Genomic DNA, 20,060 nt, shown 5'->3' with positions numbered 1-20,060 from the left:
TCCCCTCCGCCCACACACTGGCTCACTCACTCAGACCCTGTCGTTGCCTGTTTGGAGGCTGAGATTGTGGACTAGCGGGTGAAGGAGTGAGCCATTCATTGCCAGGGACTGAAACAGAGATCGGTGTTTTAACTGGCACACAGTCCCGTTCCTCTATCACCCCCTGTACTCACTGACCTACATTAACACACACCAAGTCCCGTTCCCCTGTCACCCCCTGTACTCACTGACCTACATTAACACACACCAAGTCCCGTTCCCCTATCACCTCTGTACTCACTGACCAACATTAACACACACCAAGTCCCGTTCCCCTATCACCCCTGTACTCACTGACCTACATTAACACACACCAAGTCCCGTTCCCCTATCACCTCTGTACTCACTGACCAACATTAACACACACCAAGTCCCGTTCCCCTATCACCCCCTGTACTCACTGACCTACATTAACACACACCAAGTCCCGTTCCCCTATCACCCCCTGTACTCACTGACCTACATTAACACACACCAAGTCCCGTTCCTCTATCACCCCCTGTACTCACTGACCTACATTAACACACACCAAGTCCCGTTCCTCTATCACCCCTGTACTCACTGACCTACATTAACACACACCAAGTCCCGTTCCTCTATCACCCCCTGTACTCACTGACCTACATTAACACACACCAAGTCCCGTTCCCCTATCACCCCCTGGACTCACTGACCTACATTAACACACACCAAGTCCCGTTCCTCTATCACCCCTGTACTCACTGACCTACATTAACACACACCAAGTCCCGTTCCTCTATCACCCCTGTACTCACTGACCTACATTAACACACACCAAGTCCTGTTCCTCTATCATCCCTGTACTCACTGACCGACATTAACACACACCAAGTCCCGTTCCTCCATCACCCCCTGTACTCACTGACCTACATGAACACACACCAAGTCCCGTTCCTCCATCACCCCCTGTACTCACTGACCTACATTAACACACAACAAGTCCTGTTCCTCTATCATCCCCTGTACTCACTGACCTACATTAACACACAAGTCTCGTTCCCCTATCACCCCTGTACTCACTGACCTACATTAACACACCCCAAGTCCTGTTCCCCTATCACCCCCTGTACTCACTGACCTACATTAACACACACCAAGTCCTGTTCCCCTATCACCCCTGTACTCACTGACCTACATTAACACACCCCAAGTCCCGTTCCCCTATCACCCCCTGTACTCACTGACCTACATTAACACACAACAAGTCCCGTTCCCCTATCACCTCTGTGCTCACTGACCTACATTAACACACACCAAGTCCCGTTCCCCTATCACCCCCTGTACTCACTGACCTACATTAACACACACCAAGTCCCGTTCCTCTATCACCCCTGTACTCACTGACCTACATTAACACACACCAAGTCCTGTTCCTCTATCACCCCCTGTACTCACTGACCTACATTAACACACACCAAGTCCCGTTCCCCGATCACCCCCTGTACTCACTGACCTACATTAACACACACCAAGTCCCGTTCCTCTATCACCCCTGTACTCACTGACCTACATTAACACACACCAAGTCCCGTTCCTCTATCACCCCCTGTACTCACTGACCTACATTAACACACACCAAGTCCTGTTCCTCTATCACCCCCTGTACTCACTGACCTACATTAACACACACCAAGTCCGTTCCCCTATCACCCCTGTTTTCACTGACCTACATTAACACACACCAAGTCCTGTTCCCCGATCACCCCCTGTACTCACTGACCTACATTATCACACACCAAGTCCCGTTCCCCTATCACCCCCTGTGCTCACTGACCTACATTAACACACACCAAGTCCTGTTCCCCGATCACCCCCTGTACTCACTGACCTACATTAACACACACCAAGTCCCATTCCCCTATCACCCCTGTACTCACTGACCTACATTAACACGCACCAAGTCCCGTTCCCCTATCACCTCTGTACTCACTGACCTACATTAACACACACCAAGTCCCGTTCCCCTATCACCCCTGTACTCACTGACCTACATTAACACACACCAAGTCCCGTTCCCCTTTCACCCCCTGAACTCACTGACCTACAATAACACACCCCAAGTCCTGTTCCCCTATCACCCCTGTACTCACTGACCTACATTAACACACACCAAGTCCTGTTCCTCTATCACCCCCTGTACTCACTGACCTACATTAACACACACCAGGTCCCGTTCCCCTATCACCCCCTGTACTCAATGACCTACATTAACACACACCAAGTCCCGTTCCTCTATCATCCCTGCACTCACTGACCTACATTAACACACACCAAGTCCCGTTCCCCTATCACCCCTGTACTCAATGACCTACATTAACACACACCAAGTCTCGTTCCCCTATCACCCCTGTACTCAATGACCTACATTAACACACACCAAGTCCCGTTCCTCTTTCACCCCTGTAATCACTGACCTACATTAACACACACCAAGTCCCGTTCCCTATCACCCCCTGTACTCACTGACCTACATTAACACACACCAAGTCCCGTTCCTCTTTCACCCCCTGTACTCACTGACGTACATTAACACACACCAAGTCCCGTTCCTCTATCACCCCCTGTACTCACTGACCTACATTAACTCACACCAAGTCCCATTCCTCAATCACCCCCTGTACTCACTGACCTACATTAACACACACCAAGTCCCGTTCCCCTGTCACCCCCTGTACTCACTGACCTACATTAACACACACCAAGTCCTGTTCCTCTATCACCCCCTGTACTCACTGACCTACATTAACACACACCAAGTCCCGTTCCCCTATCACCCCCTGTACTCACTGACCTACATTAACACACACAAAGTCCCGTTGCCCTATCACCCCCTGTACTCACTGACCTACATTAACAGACACCAAGTCCCGTTCCCCTATCACCCCTGTACTCACTGACCTACATTAACACACACCAAGTCCTGTTCCCCTATCACCCCTGTACTCACTGACCTACATTAACACACACCAAGTCCCGTTCCCCTATCACCCCCTGTACTCACTGACCTACATTAACACGCACCAAGTCCCGTTCCCCTATCACCTCTGTACTCACTGACCTACATTAACACACACCAAGTCCCGTTCCCCTATCACCCCTGCACTCACTGACCTACATTAACACACACCAAGTCCCGTTCCCCTTTCACCCCCTGAACTCACTGACCTACAATAACACACCCCAAGTCCTGTTCCCCTATCACCCCTGTACTTACTGACCTACATTAACACACACCAAGTCCTGTTCCTCTATCACCCCCTGTACTCACTGACCTACATTAACACACACCAGGTCCCGTTCCCCTATCACCCCTGTACTCAATGACCTACATTAACACACACCAAGTCCCGTTCCTCTATCACCCCTGTACTCACTGACCTACATTTACACACACCAAGTCCCGTTCCTCTATCATCCCTGCACTCACTGACCTACATTAACACACACCAAGTCCTGTTCCTCTATCACCCCTGTACTCACTGACCTACATTAACACACACCAAGTCCCGTTCCTCCATCACCCCTGTACTCACTGACCTACATTAACACACACCAAGTCCCGTTCCTCTATCATCCCTGCACTCACTGACCTACATTAACACACACCAAGTCCTGTTCCTCTATCACCCCTTGTACTCACTGACCTACATTAACACACACCAAGTCTCGTTCCTCTATCATCCCTGTACTCACTGACCTACATTAACACACACCAAGTCCCGTTCCCCTATCACCCCCTGTACTCACTGACCTACATTAACACACACCAAGTCCCGTTCCCCTATCACCCCTGTTTTCACTGACCTACATTAACACACACCAAGTCCCGTTCCCCTATCACCCCCTGTACTCACTGACCTACATTAACACACACCAAGTCCCATTTCCCTATCACCTCTGTACTCACTGACCTACATTAACACACACCAAGTCCCGTTCCCCTATCACCCCTGTACTCACTGACCTACATTAACACACACCAAGTCCCGTTCCCCTATCACCCCCTGTACTCACTGACCTACATTAACACACACCAAGCCCTGTTCCTCTATCACCCCTGTACTCACTGACCTATATTAACACACACCAAGTCCCGTTCCTCTATCATCCCTGTACTCACTGACCTACATTAACACACACCAAGTCCTGTTCCTCTATCACCCCCTGTACTCACTGACCTACATTAACACACACCAAGTCCCGTTCCCCTGTCACCCCTGTTTTCACTGACCTACATTAACACACACCAAGTCCCGTTCCTCTATCACCCCTGTACTCGCTGACCTACATTAACACACACCAAGTCCTGTTCCTCTATCACCCCCTGTACTCACTGACCTGCATTAACACACACCAAGTCCTGTTCCTCTATCACCCCCTGGACTCACTGACCTACATTAACATACACCAAGTCCCGTTCCTCCATCACCCCCTGTACTCACTGACCTACATTAACACACACCAAGTCCAATTCCTCCATCACCCCTGTACTCACTCACCGACATTAACACACCCCAAGTCCTGTTCCCCTCTCACCCCCTGTACTCACTGACCTACATTAACACACACCAAGTCCCGTTCCCCTATCACCCCCTGTACTCACTGACCTACATTAACACACACCAAGTCCAGTTCCCCTATCACCCCCTGTACTCACTGACCTACATTAACACACACCAAGTCCCGTTCCCCTATCACCCCCTGTACTCACTGACCTACATTATCACACACCAAGTCCCGTTCCCCTATCACCCCCTGTACTCACTGACCTACATTAACACACACCAAGTCCCGTTTCCCTATCACCTCTGTACTCACTGACCTACATTAACACACACCAAGTCCCGTTCCCCTATCACCCCTGTACTCACTGACCTACATTAACACACACCAAGTCCTGTTCCTCTATCACCCCCTGTACTCACTGACCTGCATTAACACACACCAAGTCCCGTTCCCCTATCACCCCTGTACTCACTGACCTACATTAACACACACCAAGTCCCGTTCCCCTATCACCCCTGTACTCACTGACCTACATTAACACACACCAAGTCCTGTTCCTCTATCACCCCCTGGACTCACTGACCTGCATTAACACACACCAAGTCCTGTTCCTCTATCACCCCTGTACTCACTGACCTACATTAACACACACCAAGTCCAATTCCTCCATCACCCCTGTACTCACTCACCGACATTAACACACCCCAAGTCCTGTTCCCCTCTCACCCCCTGTACTCACTGACCTACATTAACACACACCAAGTCCCGTTCCCCTATCACCCCCTGTACTCACTGACCTACATTAACACACACCAAGTCCCGTTCCCCTATCACCCCCTGTACTCACTGACCTACATTATCACACACCAAGTCCCGTTCCCCTATCACCCCCTGTACTCACTGACCTACATTAACACACACCAAGTCCCGTTTCCCTATCACCTCTGTACTCACTGACCTACATTAACACACACCAAGTCCCGTTCCCCTATCACCCCTGTACTCACTGACCTACATTAACACACCCCAAGTCCCGTTCCCCTATCACCCCTGTTTCACTGACCGACATTAACACACACCAAGTCCCGTTCCTCTATCACCCCCTGTACTCACTGACCTACATTAACACACATCAAGTCCCCTTCCCCTATCACCCCCTGTACTCACTGACCGACATTAACACACACCAAGTCCCGTTGCCCTATCACCCCTGTTTTCACTGACCTACATTAACAAACACCAAGTCCCGTTCCTCTATCACCCCCTGTACTCACTGACCTACATTAACACACACCAACTCCCATTCCCCTATCACCCCCTGTACTCACTGACCTACATTCACACACACCAAGTCCCGTTCCTCTATCACCCCCTGTACTCACTGACCTACATTAACACACACCAAGTCCTGTTCCTCTATCACCCCCTGTACTCACTGACCTGCATTAACACACACCAAGTCCCGTTCCCCTATCACCCCTGTTTTCACTGACCTACATTCACACACACCAAGTCCTGTTCCTCTATCACCCCCTGTACTCACTGACCTACATTAACACACACCAAGTCCCGTTCCCCTATCACCCCTGTTTTCACTGACCTACATTAACACAGACCAAGTCCCGTTCCTCTATCACCCCTGTACTCACTGACCTACATTAACACACACCAAGTCCCGTTCCTCTATCATCCCTGTACTCACTGACCAACATTAACACACACCAAGTCCCGTTCCTCTATCATCCCTGTACTCACTGACCTACATTAACACTCACCAAGTCCCGTTCCTCTATCACCCCCTGTACTCACTGACCTACATTAACACACACCAAGTCCTGTTCCTCTATCACCCCTGAACTCACTAACCTACATTAACACACACCAAGTCCCGTTCCTCTATCACCCCCTGTACTCACTGACCTACATTAACACACCCCAAGTCCCGTTCCCCCATCACCCCTGTTTTCACTGACCTACATTAACTCACACCAAGTCCTGTTCCCCATCACTCCCTGTACTCACTGACCTACATGAACACACACCAAGTCCCGTTCCCTATCACCCCCTGTACTCACTGACCTACATTAACACACACCAAGTCCCGTTCCTCTCTCACCCCCTGTACTCACTGACCTACATTAACACACACCAAGTCCCGTTCCTCTCTCACCCCCTGTACTCACTGACCTACATTAACACACACCAAGTCCCGTTCCTCTATCACCCCCTGTACTCACTGACCTACATTAACACACACCAAATCCCGTTCCTCTCTCACCCCCTGTACTCACTGACCTACATTAACACTCACCAAGTCCCGTTCCTCTCTCACCCCCTGTACTCACTGACCAACATTAACACACACCAAGTCCCGTTCCCCTATCACCCCTGTTTCACTGACCTACATTAACACACCACAAGTCCCGTTCCCCTATCACCCCCTGTACTCACTGACCTACATTAACACACACCAAGACCCGTTCCCCTATCACCCCTGTTTTCACTGACCTACATTCACACACACCAGGTCCTGTTCCTCTATCACCCCCTGTACTCACTGACCTACATTAACACACACCAAGTCTCGTTCCCCTATCACCCCTGTACTCAATGACCTACATTAACACACACCAAGTCTCGTTCCCCTATCACCCCTGTACTCAATGACCTACATTAACACACACCAAGTCCCGTTCCCGATCACTCCCTGTACTCACTGACCTACATGAACACACACCAAGTCCCGTTCCCTATCACCCCCTGTACTCACTGACCTACATTAACACACACCAAGTCCCGTTCCTCTCTCACCCCCTGTACTCACTGACCTACATTAACTCACACCAAGTCCCGTTCCTCAATCACCCCCTGTACTCACTGACGTACATTAACACACACCAAGTCCCGTTCCTCTATCACCCCCTGTACTCACTGACCTACATTAACACACACCAAGTCCCGTTCCCTATCACCCCCTGTACTCACTGACCTACATTAACACACACCAAGTCCCGTTCCTCTCTCACCCCCTGTACTCACTGACCTACATTAACTCACACCAAGTCCCGTTCCCCTATCACTCCTGTACTCACTGACCTACATTAACACACACCAAGTCCCGTTCCTCTCTCACCCCCTGTACTCACTGACGTACATTAACACACACCAAGTCCCGTTCCTCTCTCACCCCCTGTACTCACTGACCAACATTAACACACACCAAGTCCCGTTCCCCTATCACCCCTGTTTCACTGACCTACATTAACACACCCCAAGTCCCGTTCCCCTATCACCCCTGTACTCACTGACCGACATTAACACACACCAGGTCCCCTTCCCCTACACCCCTGTTTTCACTGACCTACATTAACACACACCAAGTCCCGTTCCCCTATCACCCCCTGTACTCACTGACCTACATTAACACACACCAAGTCCCGTTCCTCTATCACCCCTGTACTCACTGACCTACATTAACACACACCAAGTCCCGTTCCTCTATCACCCCTGTACTCACTGACCTACATTAACACACACCAAGTCCCGTTCCCCTATCACCCCCTGTACTCACTGACCTATATTAACACACAGCAAGTCCTGTTCCTCTATCACCCCTGTACTCACTAACCTACATTAACTCACACCAAGTCCTGTTCCTCTATCATCCCTGTTTTCACTGACCTACATTAACACACACCAAGTCCTGTTCCTCTATCACCCCTGAACTCACTAACCTACATTAACTCACACCAAGTCCTGTTCCCGATCACTCCCTGTACTCACTGACCTACATGAGCATACACCAAGTCCCGTTCCCTATCACCCCCTGTACTCACTGACCTACATTAACACACACCAAGTCCCGTTCCTCTCTCACCCCCTGTACTCACTGACCTACATTAACTCACACCAAGTCCCGTTCCTCAATCACCCCCTGTACTCACTGACCTACATTAACACACACCAAATCCCGTTCCTCTCTCACCCCCTGTACTCACTGACCTACATTAACACACACCAAATCCCGTTCCTCTCTCACCCCCTGTACTCACTGACCTACATTAACACTCACCAAGTCCCGTTCCTCTCTCACCCCCTGTACTCACTGACCAACATTAACACACACCAAGTCCCGTTCCCCTATCACCCCTGTACTCACTGACCTACATTAACACACCCCAAGTCCCGTTCCCTATCACCTCTGTACTCACTGACCTACATTAACACACACCAAGTCCCGTTCCCCTATCACCCCTGTACTCACTGACCTACATTAACACACACCAAGTCCTGTTCCTCTATCACCCCCTGTACTCACTGACCTACATTAACACACACCAAGTCCCGTTCCCCTATCACCCCTGTACTCACTGACCTACATTAACACACCCCAAGTCCTGTTCCTCTATCACCCCCTGTACTCACTGACCTACATTAACACACACCAAGTCCCGTTCCCTATCACGCCCTGTACTCACTGACCTACATTAACACACACCAAGTCCCGTTCCTCTATCATCCCTGTACTCACTGACCGACATTAACACACACCAAGTCCCGTTCCTCTGTCATCCCCTGTCCTCACTGACCGACATTAACACACACCAAGTCCTGTTCCTCTATCATCCCTGTTTTCACTGACCTACATTCACACACACCAAGTCCTGTTCCTCTATCACCCCCTGTACTCACTGACCTACATTAACACACACCAAGTCTCGTTCCCTATCACCCCCTGTACTCGATGACCTACATTAACACACACCAATTCTCGTTCCTCTCTCACCCCCTGTACTCACTGACCTATATTAACTCACACCAAGTCCCGTTCCTCAATCACCCCCTGTACTCACTGACCGACATTAACACACACCAAGTCCTGTTCCTCTATCACCCCCTGTACTCACTGACCTACATTAACACACACAAAGTCTCGTTCCCCTATCACCCCTGTACTCAATGACCTACAGTAACACACACCAAGTCCCGTTCCTCTATCACCCCTGTACTCAATGACCTACATTAACACACATCAAGTCCCGTTCCTCTATCACCCCTGTACTCAATGACCTACATTAACACACACCAAGTCCCGTTCCCTATCACCCCTGTACTCACTGACCTACATTAACACACACCAAGTCCCGTTCCCCTATCACCCCTGTTTTCACTGACCTACATTAACACACACCAAGTCCCGTTCCTCTATCACCCCCTGTACTCACTGACCTACATTAACACACACCAAGTCCCGTTCCTCTATCACCCCTGTTTTCACTGACCTACATTAACACACACCAAGTCCCGTTCCTCTATCACCCCCTGTACTCACTGACCTACATTAACACACACCAAGTCCCGTTCCTCTATCACCCCTGTACTCACTGACCTACATTAACACACACTAAGTCCTGTTCCTCTATCACCCCCTGTACTCACTGACCTACATTAACACACCCCAAGTCCTGTTCCCCTATCACCCCCTGTACTCACTGACCTACATTATCACACACCAAGTCCCGTTCCCCTGTCACCCCCTGTACTCACTGACCTACATTAACACACACCAAGTCCCGTTCCCCTATCACCCCTGTACTCACTGACCTACATTAACACACCCCAAGTCCTGTTCCCCTCCCACCCCTGCACTCACTGACCTACATTAACACACACCAAGTCCCGTTCCCCTATCACCCCTGTACTCACTGACCTACATTAACACACCCCAAGTCCTGTTCCCCTCCCACCCCTGTACTCACTGACCGACATTAACACACACCAAGTCCTGTTCCTCTATCACCCCCTGTGCTCACTGACTTACATTAACACACACCAAGTCCCGTTCCCCTATCACCCCTGTTTTCACTGACCTACATTAACACACACCAAGTCCCATTCCTCTTTCACCCCTGTACTCACTGACCTACATTAACACACCCCAAGTCCTGTTCCCCTATCACCCCCTGTACTCACTGACCTACATTAACACACCCCAAGTCCCGTTCCCCTATCACCTCTGTACTCACTGACCTACATTAACACACCCCAAGTCCCGTTCCCTATCACCTCTGTACTCACTGACCTACATTAACACACACCAAGTCCCGTTCCCCTATCACCCCTGTACTCACTGACCTACATTAACACACACCAAGTCCTGTTCCTCTATCACCCCCTGTACTCACTGACCTACATTAACACACACCAAGTCCCGTTCCCCTATCACCCCTGTACTCACTGACCTACATTAACACACCCCAAGTCCTGTTCCTCTATTACCCCCTGTACTCACTGACCTACATTAACACACACCAAGTCCCGTTCCCTATCACCCCCTGTACTCACTGACCTGCATTAACACACACCAAGTCCCGTTCCCTATCACCCCCTGTACTCACTGACCTACATTAACTCACACCAAGTCCCGTTCCTCTATCACCCCCTGTACTCACTGACCTACATTTACACACACCAAGTCCCGTTCCCCTATCACCCCCTGTACTCACTAACCGACATTATCACACACCAAGTCCCGTTCCTCTATCACCCCCTGTACTCACTGACCTACATTAACACACACCAAGTCCTGTTCCTCTTTCACCCCCTGTACTCAATGACCTACATTAACACACACAAAGTCTCGTTCCCCTATCACCCCTGTACTCAATGACCTACATTAACACACACAAAGTCTCGTTCCCCTATCACCCCTGTACTCAATGACCTACATTAACACACACCAAGTCCCGTTCCTCTATCACCCCTGTACTCAATGACCTACATTAACACACACCAAGTCCCGTTCCTCTATCACCCCCTGTACTCACTGACCTACATTAACACACACCAAGTCCCGTTCCCCTATCACCCCTGTACTCAATGACCTACATTAACACACACAAAGTCTCGTTCCCCTATCACCCCTGTACTCAATGACCTACATTAACACACACCAAGTCCCGTTCCTCTATCACCCCTGTACTCAATGACCTACATTAACACACACCAAGTCCCGTTCCTCTATCACCCCCTGTACTCACTGACCTACATTAACACACACCAAGTCCCGTTCCTCTATCACCCCTGTACTCAATGACCTACATTAACACACACCAAGTCCCGTTCCTCTATCACCCCTGTACTCACTGACCTACATTAACACACACCAAGTCCCGTTCCTCTATCACCCCTGTACTCAATGACCTACATTAACACACACCAAGTCCCGTTCCTCTATCACCCCTGTTTTCACTGACCTACATTAACACACACCAAGTCCCGTTCCTCTATCACCCCCTGTACTCACTGACCTACATTAACACACACCAAGTCCCGTTCCCCTATCACCCCTGTACTCACTGACATACGTTAACACACACCAAGTCCCATTCCCCTATCACCCCCTGTACTCACTGACCTACATTAACACACACCAAGTCCCGTTCCTCTATCACCCCTGTACTCACTGACCTACATTAACACACACTAAGTCCTGTTCCTCTATCACCCCCTGTACTCACTGACCTACATTAACACACCCCAAGTCCTGTTCCCCTATCACCCCCTGTACTCACTGACCTACATTATCACACACCAAGTCCCGTTCCCCTGTCACCCCCTGTACTCACTGACCTACATTAACACACACCAAGTCCCGTTCCCCTATCACCCCTGTACTCACTGACCTACATTAACACACCCCAAGTCCTGTTCCCCTCCCACCCCTGCACTCACTGACCTACATTAACACACACCAAGTCCCGTTCCCCTATCACCCCTGTACTCACTGACCTACATTAACACACCCCAAGTCCTGTTCCCCTCCCACCCCTGTACTCACTGACCGACATTAACACACACCAAGTCCTGTTCCTCTATCACCCCCTGTGCTCACTGACTTACATTAACACACACCAAGTCCCGTTCCCCTATCACCCCTGTTTTCACTGACCTACATTAACACACACCAAGTCCCATTCCTCTTTCACCCCTGTACTCACTGACCTACATTAACACACCCCAAGTCCTGTTCCCCTATCACCCCCTGTACTCACTGACCTACATTAACACACCCCAAGTCCCGTTCCCCTATCACCTCTGTACTCACTGACCTACATTAACACACCCCAAGTCCCGTTCCCTATCACCTCTGTACTCACTGACCTACATTAACACACACCAAGTCCCGTTCCCCTATCACCCCTGTACTCACTGACCTACATTAACACACACCAAGTCCTGTTCCTCTATCACCCCCTGTACTCACTGACCTACATTAACACACACCAAGTCCCGTTCCCCTATCACCCCTGTACTCACTGACCTACATTAACACACCCCAAGTCCTGTTCCTCTATTACCCCCTGTACTCACTGACCTACATTAACACACACCAAGTCCCGTTCCCTATCACCCCCTGTACTCACTGACCTGCATTAACACACACCAAGTCCCGTTCCCTATCACCCCCTGTACTCACTGACCTACATTAACTCACACCAAGTCCCGTTCCTCTATCACCCCCTGTACTCACTGACCTACATTTACACACACCAAGTCCCGTTCCCCTATCACCCCCTGTACTCACTAACCGACATTATCACACACCAAGTCCCGTTCCTCTATCACCCCCTGTACTCACTGACCTACATTAACACACACCAAGTCCTGTTCCTCTTTCACCCCCTGTACTCAATGACCTACATTAACACACACAAAGTCTCGTTCCCCTATCACCCCTGTACTCAATGACCTACATTAACACACACAAAGTCTCGTTCCCCTATCACCCCTGTACTCAATGACCTACATTAACACACACCAAGTCCCGTTCCTCTATCACCCCTGTACTCAATGACCTACATTAACACACACCAAGTCCCGTTCCTCTATCACCCCCTGTACTCACTGACCTACATTAACACACACCAAGTCCCGTTCCCCTATCACCCCTGTACTCAATGACCTACATTAACACACACAAAGTCTCGTTCCCCTATCACCCCTGTACTCAATGACCTACATTAACACACACCAAGTCCCGTTCCTCTATCACCCCTGTACTCAATGACCTACATTAACACACACCAAGTCCCGTTCCTCTATCACCCCCTGTACTCACTGACCTACATTAACACACACCAAGTCCCGTTCCTCTATCACCCCTGTACTCAATGACCTACATTAACACACACCAAGTCCCGTTCCTCTATCACCCCTGTACTCACTGACCTACATTAACACACACCAAGTCCCGTTCCTCTATCACCCCTGTACTCAATGACCTACATTAACACACACCAAGTCCCGTTCCTCTATCACCCCTGTTTTCACTGACCTACATTAACACACACCAAGTCCCGTTCCTCTATCACCCCCTGTACTCACTGACCTACATTAACACACACCAAGTCCCGTTCCCCTATCACCCCTGTACTCACTGACATACGTTAACACACACCAAGTCCCATTCCCCTATCACCCCCTGTACTCACTGACCTACATTAACACACACCAAGTCCCGTTCCTCTATCACCCCTGTACTCACTGACCTACATTAACACACACTAAGTCCTGTTCCTCTATCACCCCCTGTACTCACTGACCTACATTAACACACCCCAAGTCCTGTTCCCCTATCACCCCCTGTACTCACTGACCTACATTATCACACACCAAGTCCCGTTCCCCTGTCACCCCCTGTACTCACTGACCTACATTAACACACACCAAGTCCCGTTCCCCTATCACCTCTGTACTCACTGACCTACATTAACACACACCAAGTCCCGTTCCCCTATCACCCCTGTACTCACTGACCTACATTAACACACCCCAAGTCCTGTTCCCCTCCCACCCCTGTACTCACTGACCTACATTAACACACACCAAGTCCCGTTCCCCTATCACCCCTGTACTCACTGACCTACATTAACACACCCCAAGTCCTGTTCCCCTCCCACCCCTGTACTCACTGACCTACATTAACACACACCAAGTCCTGTTCCCCTATCACCCCCTGTACTCACTGACCGACATTAACACACACCAAGTCCTGTTCCTCTATCACCCCCTGTGCTCACTGACCGACATTAACACACACCAAGTCCCGTTCCCCTATCACCCCTGTTTTCACTGACCTACATTAACACACACCAAGTCCCATTCCTCTTTCACCCCTGTACTCACTGACCTACATTAACACACCCCAAGTCCTGTTCCCCTATCACCCCCTGTACTCACTGACCTACATTAACACACCCCAAGTCCTGTTCCCCTATCACCCCCTGTACTCACTGACCGACATTAACACACACCAAGTCCTGTTCCCCTATCACCCCCTGTACTCACTGACCGACATTAACACACACCAAGTCCTGTTCCTCTATCACCCCCTGTGCTCACTGACCTACATTAACACACACCAAGTCCCGTTCCCCTATCACCCCTGTTTTCACTGACCTACATTAACACACACCAAGTCCCATTCCTCTTTCACCCCTGTACTCACTGACCTACATTAACACACCCCAAGTCCTGTTCCCCTATCACCCCCTGTACTCACTGACCTACATTAACACACCCCAAGTCCCGTTCCCCTATCACCTCTGTACTCACTGACCTACATTAACACACCCCAAGTCCCGTTCCCTATCACCTCTGTACTCACTGACCTACATTAACACACACCAAGTCCCGTTCCCCTATCACCCCTGTACTCACTGACCTACATTAACACACACCAAGTCCTGTTCCTCTATCACCCCCTGTACTCACTGACCTACATTAACACACACCAAGTCCCGTTCCCCTATCACCCCTGTACTCACTGACCTACATTAACACACCCCAAGTCCTGTTCCTCTATCACCCCCTGTACTCACTGACCTGCATTAACACACACCAAGTCCCGTTCCCTATCACCCCCTGTACTCACTGACCTACATTAACACACACCAAGTCCTGTTCCTCTTTCACCCCCTGTACTCAATGACCTACATTAACACACACAAAGTCTCGTTCCCCTATCACCCCTGTACTCAATGACCTACATTAACACACACAAAGTCTCGTTCCCCTATCACCCCTGTACTCAATGACCTACATTAACACACACCAAGTCCCGTTCCTCTATCACCCCTGTACTCAATGACCTACATTAACACACACCAAGTCCCGTTCCTCTATCACCCCCTGTACTCACTGACCGATACTGGCTCCCAGTCAAGCAACGCCTCGATTTAAAAATTCTTGATTGTAAATCCCTCCCCGTCCTCACCCCCTCCCTATCTCTGTAACCTCCTTCCCATCCTCGCTCCTCCCTATCTCTCATCTCCTCCCCGTCCTCGCCCCTCCCTATCTCTGTAACCTCCTTCCCGTCCTCGCACCATCCCTATCTCTGTCACCTCCTCCCCGTCCTCGCCCCTCCCTATCTCTGTAATCTCCTCCCCGTCCTCGCCCCTCCCTATCTCTGTAACCTCCTCCCCGTCCTCGCCCCTCCCTATCTCTGTAACCTCCTTCCCGTCCTCGCCCCATCCCTATCTCTGTAACCTCCTTCCCGTCCTCGCCCCTCCCTATCTCTGTAATCTCCTCCCCGTCCTCGCCCCTCCCTATCTCTGTAATCTCCTCCCCGTCCTCGCCCCTCCCTATCTCTGTAACCGCCTCCAGCCCCACAACCCTCCAAGATCTCCGCACTCCTCTAATTCCAGCCTCTTGCACATCCCTGATTTTAATCACTCCACCATTGGTGGCCGTGCCTTCAGCTGCCCGGGGCCTCGAGCTCTGGAATTCCCTCCCTGACCCTCTCCACCTCTCTTTCCTCCTTTTTGAAGCTCCTTTAACCTCTTTAACCAAGCTTTTGATCGCCTCTTCCATCATCTCCTCCCGTTGCTGAGTGTTCAGTTTTTTCCCGATCCCATTGCTGTGAAGCAGCTGATGATATTTATTGGACAGTACCTTGGTGCTGGAGGTGAGGGCAGTAACATTCCAGCAGGTGAAAGAGCGAGGAAACATTGACATCCTTCATCAGCTCTCTGGCCTTGGGAGCCTCTTCGGAAACCGGCCAGTCCAGATGGCTCGCTCGATTCTGAAAGATCAGGATTGAGAAATCAAACAGCAAGTCAGCAAGTGCAATTCCAATCCCCAATCGTCGGGGAAAGGGCTGTGGAAATCCTCGAGGCTTCACCTTGGAGGCTATCCCCTCGCCAACTTTACACCCAGTCAGGAATTTATACAATCCCCAATCGTCAGGGAAAGGGCTGTGGAAATCCTCGAGGCTTCACCTTGGAGGCTATCCCCTCGCCAACTTTACACCCAGTCAGGAATTTATACAATCCCCAATCGTCAGGGAAAGGGCTGTGGAAATCCTCGAGGCTTCACCTTGGAGGCTATCCCCTCGCCAACTGCACACCCAGTCAGGACTTTATACAATCCCCGAGCGGGGGAAATCACAGGCAGTCCCAGATCGGGAATGTCCAGCTCCATTCACTGGGCAGGGAACGCTGATGGTATTCCAGAGTTACAAGACAGGATTGACCCCTCATACAGTCATAGAGTCGTACAGCATAGAAACAGGCCCTTCGGCCCACCCCGTCCATGCCGACCATAATTCCCATCTATACTAATCCCACCTGCCTGCATTAATTCCATATCCCTCTATGCTTTGCTTATTCAAGTACCTGTCCAGATGCCTCTTAAATGTTGCTACTGTTCCTGCCTCCTCCACCTCCTCAAGCAGCTCATTCCAGATACCCACTATTCTTTGTGTGAAACATTTACCCCTTTGATCCCCTTTAAACCTCCTCCCTCTCACCTTAAATCTATGCCCTCTAGTTTTAGTCACCCCTACCATGGGAAACAGACTCTGGCTATCTTCTTCTTCTTTCTTTCTTTTGGGCCTCCTTATCTCGAGAGACAATGGATACGCGCCTGGAGGTGGTCAGTGGTTTGTGAAGCAGCGCCTGGAGTGGCTATAAAGGCCAATTCTGGAGTGACAGGCTCTTCCACAGGTGCTGCAGAGAAATTTGTTTGTCAGGGCTGTTACACAGTTGGCTCTCCCCTTGCGCCTCTGTCTTTTTTCCTGCCAACTACTAAGTCTCTTCGACTCGCCACAATTTAGCCCTGTCTTTATGGCTGCCCGCCAGCTCTGGCGAACGCTGGCAACTGACTCCCACGACTTGTGATCAATGTCACACGATTTCATGTCGCGTTTGCAGACGTCTTTATAGCGGAGACATGGATGGCCGGTGGGTCTGATACCAGTGGCGAGCTCGCTGTACAATGTGTCTTTGGGGATCCTGCCATCTTCCATGCGGCTCACATGGCCAAGCCATCTCAAGCGCCGCTGACTCAGTAGTGTGTACAAGCTGGGGATGTTGGCCGCTTCAAGGACTTCTGTGTTGGAGATACGGTCCTGCCAACTGATGCCAAGTATTCTCCGGAGGCAGCGAAGATGGAATGAATTGAGACGTCGCTCTTGGCTGACATACGTTGTCCAGGCCTCGCTGCCGTAGAGCAAGGTACTGAGGACACAGGCCTGATACACTCGGACTTTTGTGTTCCGTGTCAGTGCGCCATTTTCCCACACTCTCTTGGCCAGTCTGGACATAGCAGTGGAAGCCTTACCCATGCGCTTGTTGATTTCTGCATCTAGAGACAGGTTACTGGTGATAGTTGAGCCTAGGTAGGTGAACTCTTGAACCACTTCCAGAGCGTGGTCGCCAATATTGATGGATGGAGCATTTCTGACGTCCTGCCCCATGATGTTCGTTTTCTTGAGGCTGATGGTTAGGCCAAATTCATTGCAGGCAGACGCAAACCTGTCGATGAGACTCTGCAGGCACTCTGCAGGACTCTGGCTATCTACCCTATCTATGCCTCTCATAATTTTATATAACTCTATCGTGTCCCCTCTCAGCCTCCTTCGCTCCAGGGAAAACAGACCCAGCCGATCCGATCTCTCTTTATAACTCAAGCCCTCCAAACCAGGCAACATCCTTGTGAATCTTTCCTGCACCCTCTCTAGCTTAATCACATCTTTCCTGTAGTGCAGTGACCAGAACTGCACACAGTACTCCAAATGCAGCCTAACCAACGTTATGTGCAACTGTAACATGACGTCCCAACTCTTGTACTCAATGCCTCGGCCAATGAAGGCAAGCATGCCATACGCCTTCTTCACCACCCTGTCTACCTGTGTTGCCACTTTCAGGGAACTATGTACTTGCACCCCAAGGTCTCTCTGCTCAACAACACTCTCCAGGGCCTTGCCATTCACTATATATGTCCTGCCCTGGTTTAACTTCACAAAATACATCACTTCGCACTTGTCTGCGTTAAATTCCATTTGCCACTCCCTTGCCCACTTTCCCAGTTGATCTATATCCTGTTGTAACCTTAGACAACCTTCTTCACTGTCCACTGTACCACCAATTTTGGTGTCATCTGAAAACTAACTAATCATGCCCCCTACATTCCCATCCAAGTCATTAATATATATGACAAACAACAGAGGTCCCAGCACCGATCCCTGCGGGACACCACTGGTCACCGGCCTCCAATCTGAAAAACAACCCTCCACTACCACCCTCTGCCTCCTATCATCAAGCCAATTTTGTATCCAATTTGCTAGCTCACCCTTGATCCCATGTGTTCGAACCTTCTGGACCAGCCTACCATGCGGGACCTTGTCAAAGGCCTTGCTAATGTCCATGTAGACAACGTCCATCGCCCTGCCTTCGTCAATCCTCTTGGTCACCTCCTCGAAAAACTCAATCAAATTCGTGAGACATGATTTCCCACGCACAAAGCCATGCTGACTATCCCTAATCAGACCTTGCCTTTCCAGATGCATATAAATCCTGTCTCTCAGAATCCCTTCCAATAACTTTCCCACCAATGATGTAAGGCTCACCGGCCTGTAGTTCCCTGGTTTATCCCTGCTGCCCTTCTTAAATAAAGGCACAACATTAGCTATCCTCCAGTCTTCCGGAACCTCACCCGTGGCTAACGATGATACAAAAATCTCTTCCAGGGCCCCAGCAATCTCCTCCCTTTCTTCCCATGGCATCCTAGGATACACCTGGTCAGGCCCTGGGGATTTATTCACCTTAATGCGCTTCAAAACCTCCAACACCTCCTCCTTTGTAATGTTGATATGCTCCAGGATATCGCTGTTCCCTCTCTTGAACTCACTAGCTTCCATGACCTTCTCCATGGTAAATACGGACGAGAAATATTCATTTAAGACCTCGCCCATTTCCCATGGCTCCACACATAGATTGCCACAATGATCCTTAAGAGGACCTACTCTCTCCCTAGCTACCCTTTTGCTCTTAATATACTTATAGAATCTTTTAGGATTCTCCTTTACCTTATCTGCCAGAGAAAACTCATGGCCCGTTTTCGCCCTCCTAATTTCCTTCATAAGTGTACTCCTACATCCCCTATACTCCTCGAGGGACTCGCTCGATCCCAACTGCCTATAGCTGACATAT

General features: G+C 50.1%; 1 protein-coding gene across 1 annotated transcript in view; it reads right to left on the bottom strand.

Moving 5' to 3' along the window:
* Positions 1 to 16,521: 16,521 nt before the first annotated feature.
* LOC137361146 (calmodulin-regulated spectrin-associated protein 1-like) overlaps positions 16,522 to 20,060 on the bottom strand; it is a gene marked incomplete at its 3' end in the record, with an annotated part of 32,480 nt that continues 28,941 nt past the window's right edge. The window contains exon 4 of the mRNA XM_068026088.1: positions 16,522 to 16,651. Coding sequence (XP_067882189.1) covers positions 16,522 to 16,651 — 130 coding nt within the window. The remainder of the gene's footprint in view (positions 16,652 to 20,060) is intronic.

The sequence above is a fragment of the Heterodontus francisci genome, unplaced genomic scaffold (assembly GCF_036365525.1).
Source record: "Heterodontus francisci isolate sHetFra1 unplaced genomic scaffold, sHetFra1.hap1 HAP1_SCAFFOLD_1029, whole genome shotgun sequence".
NCBI classification, from domain to species: Eukaryota; Metazoa; Chordata; class Chondrichthyes; order Heterodontiformes; family Heterodontidae; genus Heterodontus; species Heterodontus francisci.
Note: the sequence above shows the minus strand (reverse complement) of the source record. Positions and strands in the feature narration are given on the sequence as shown.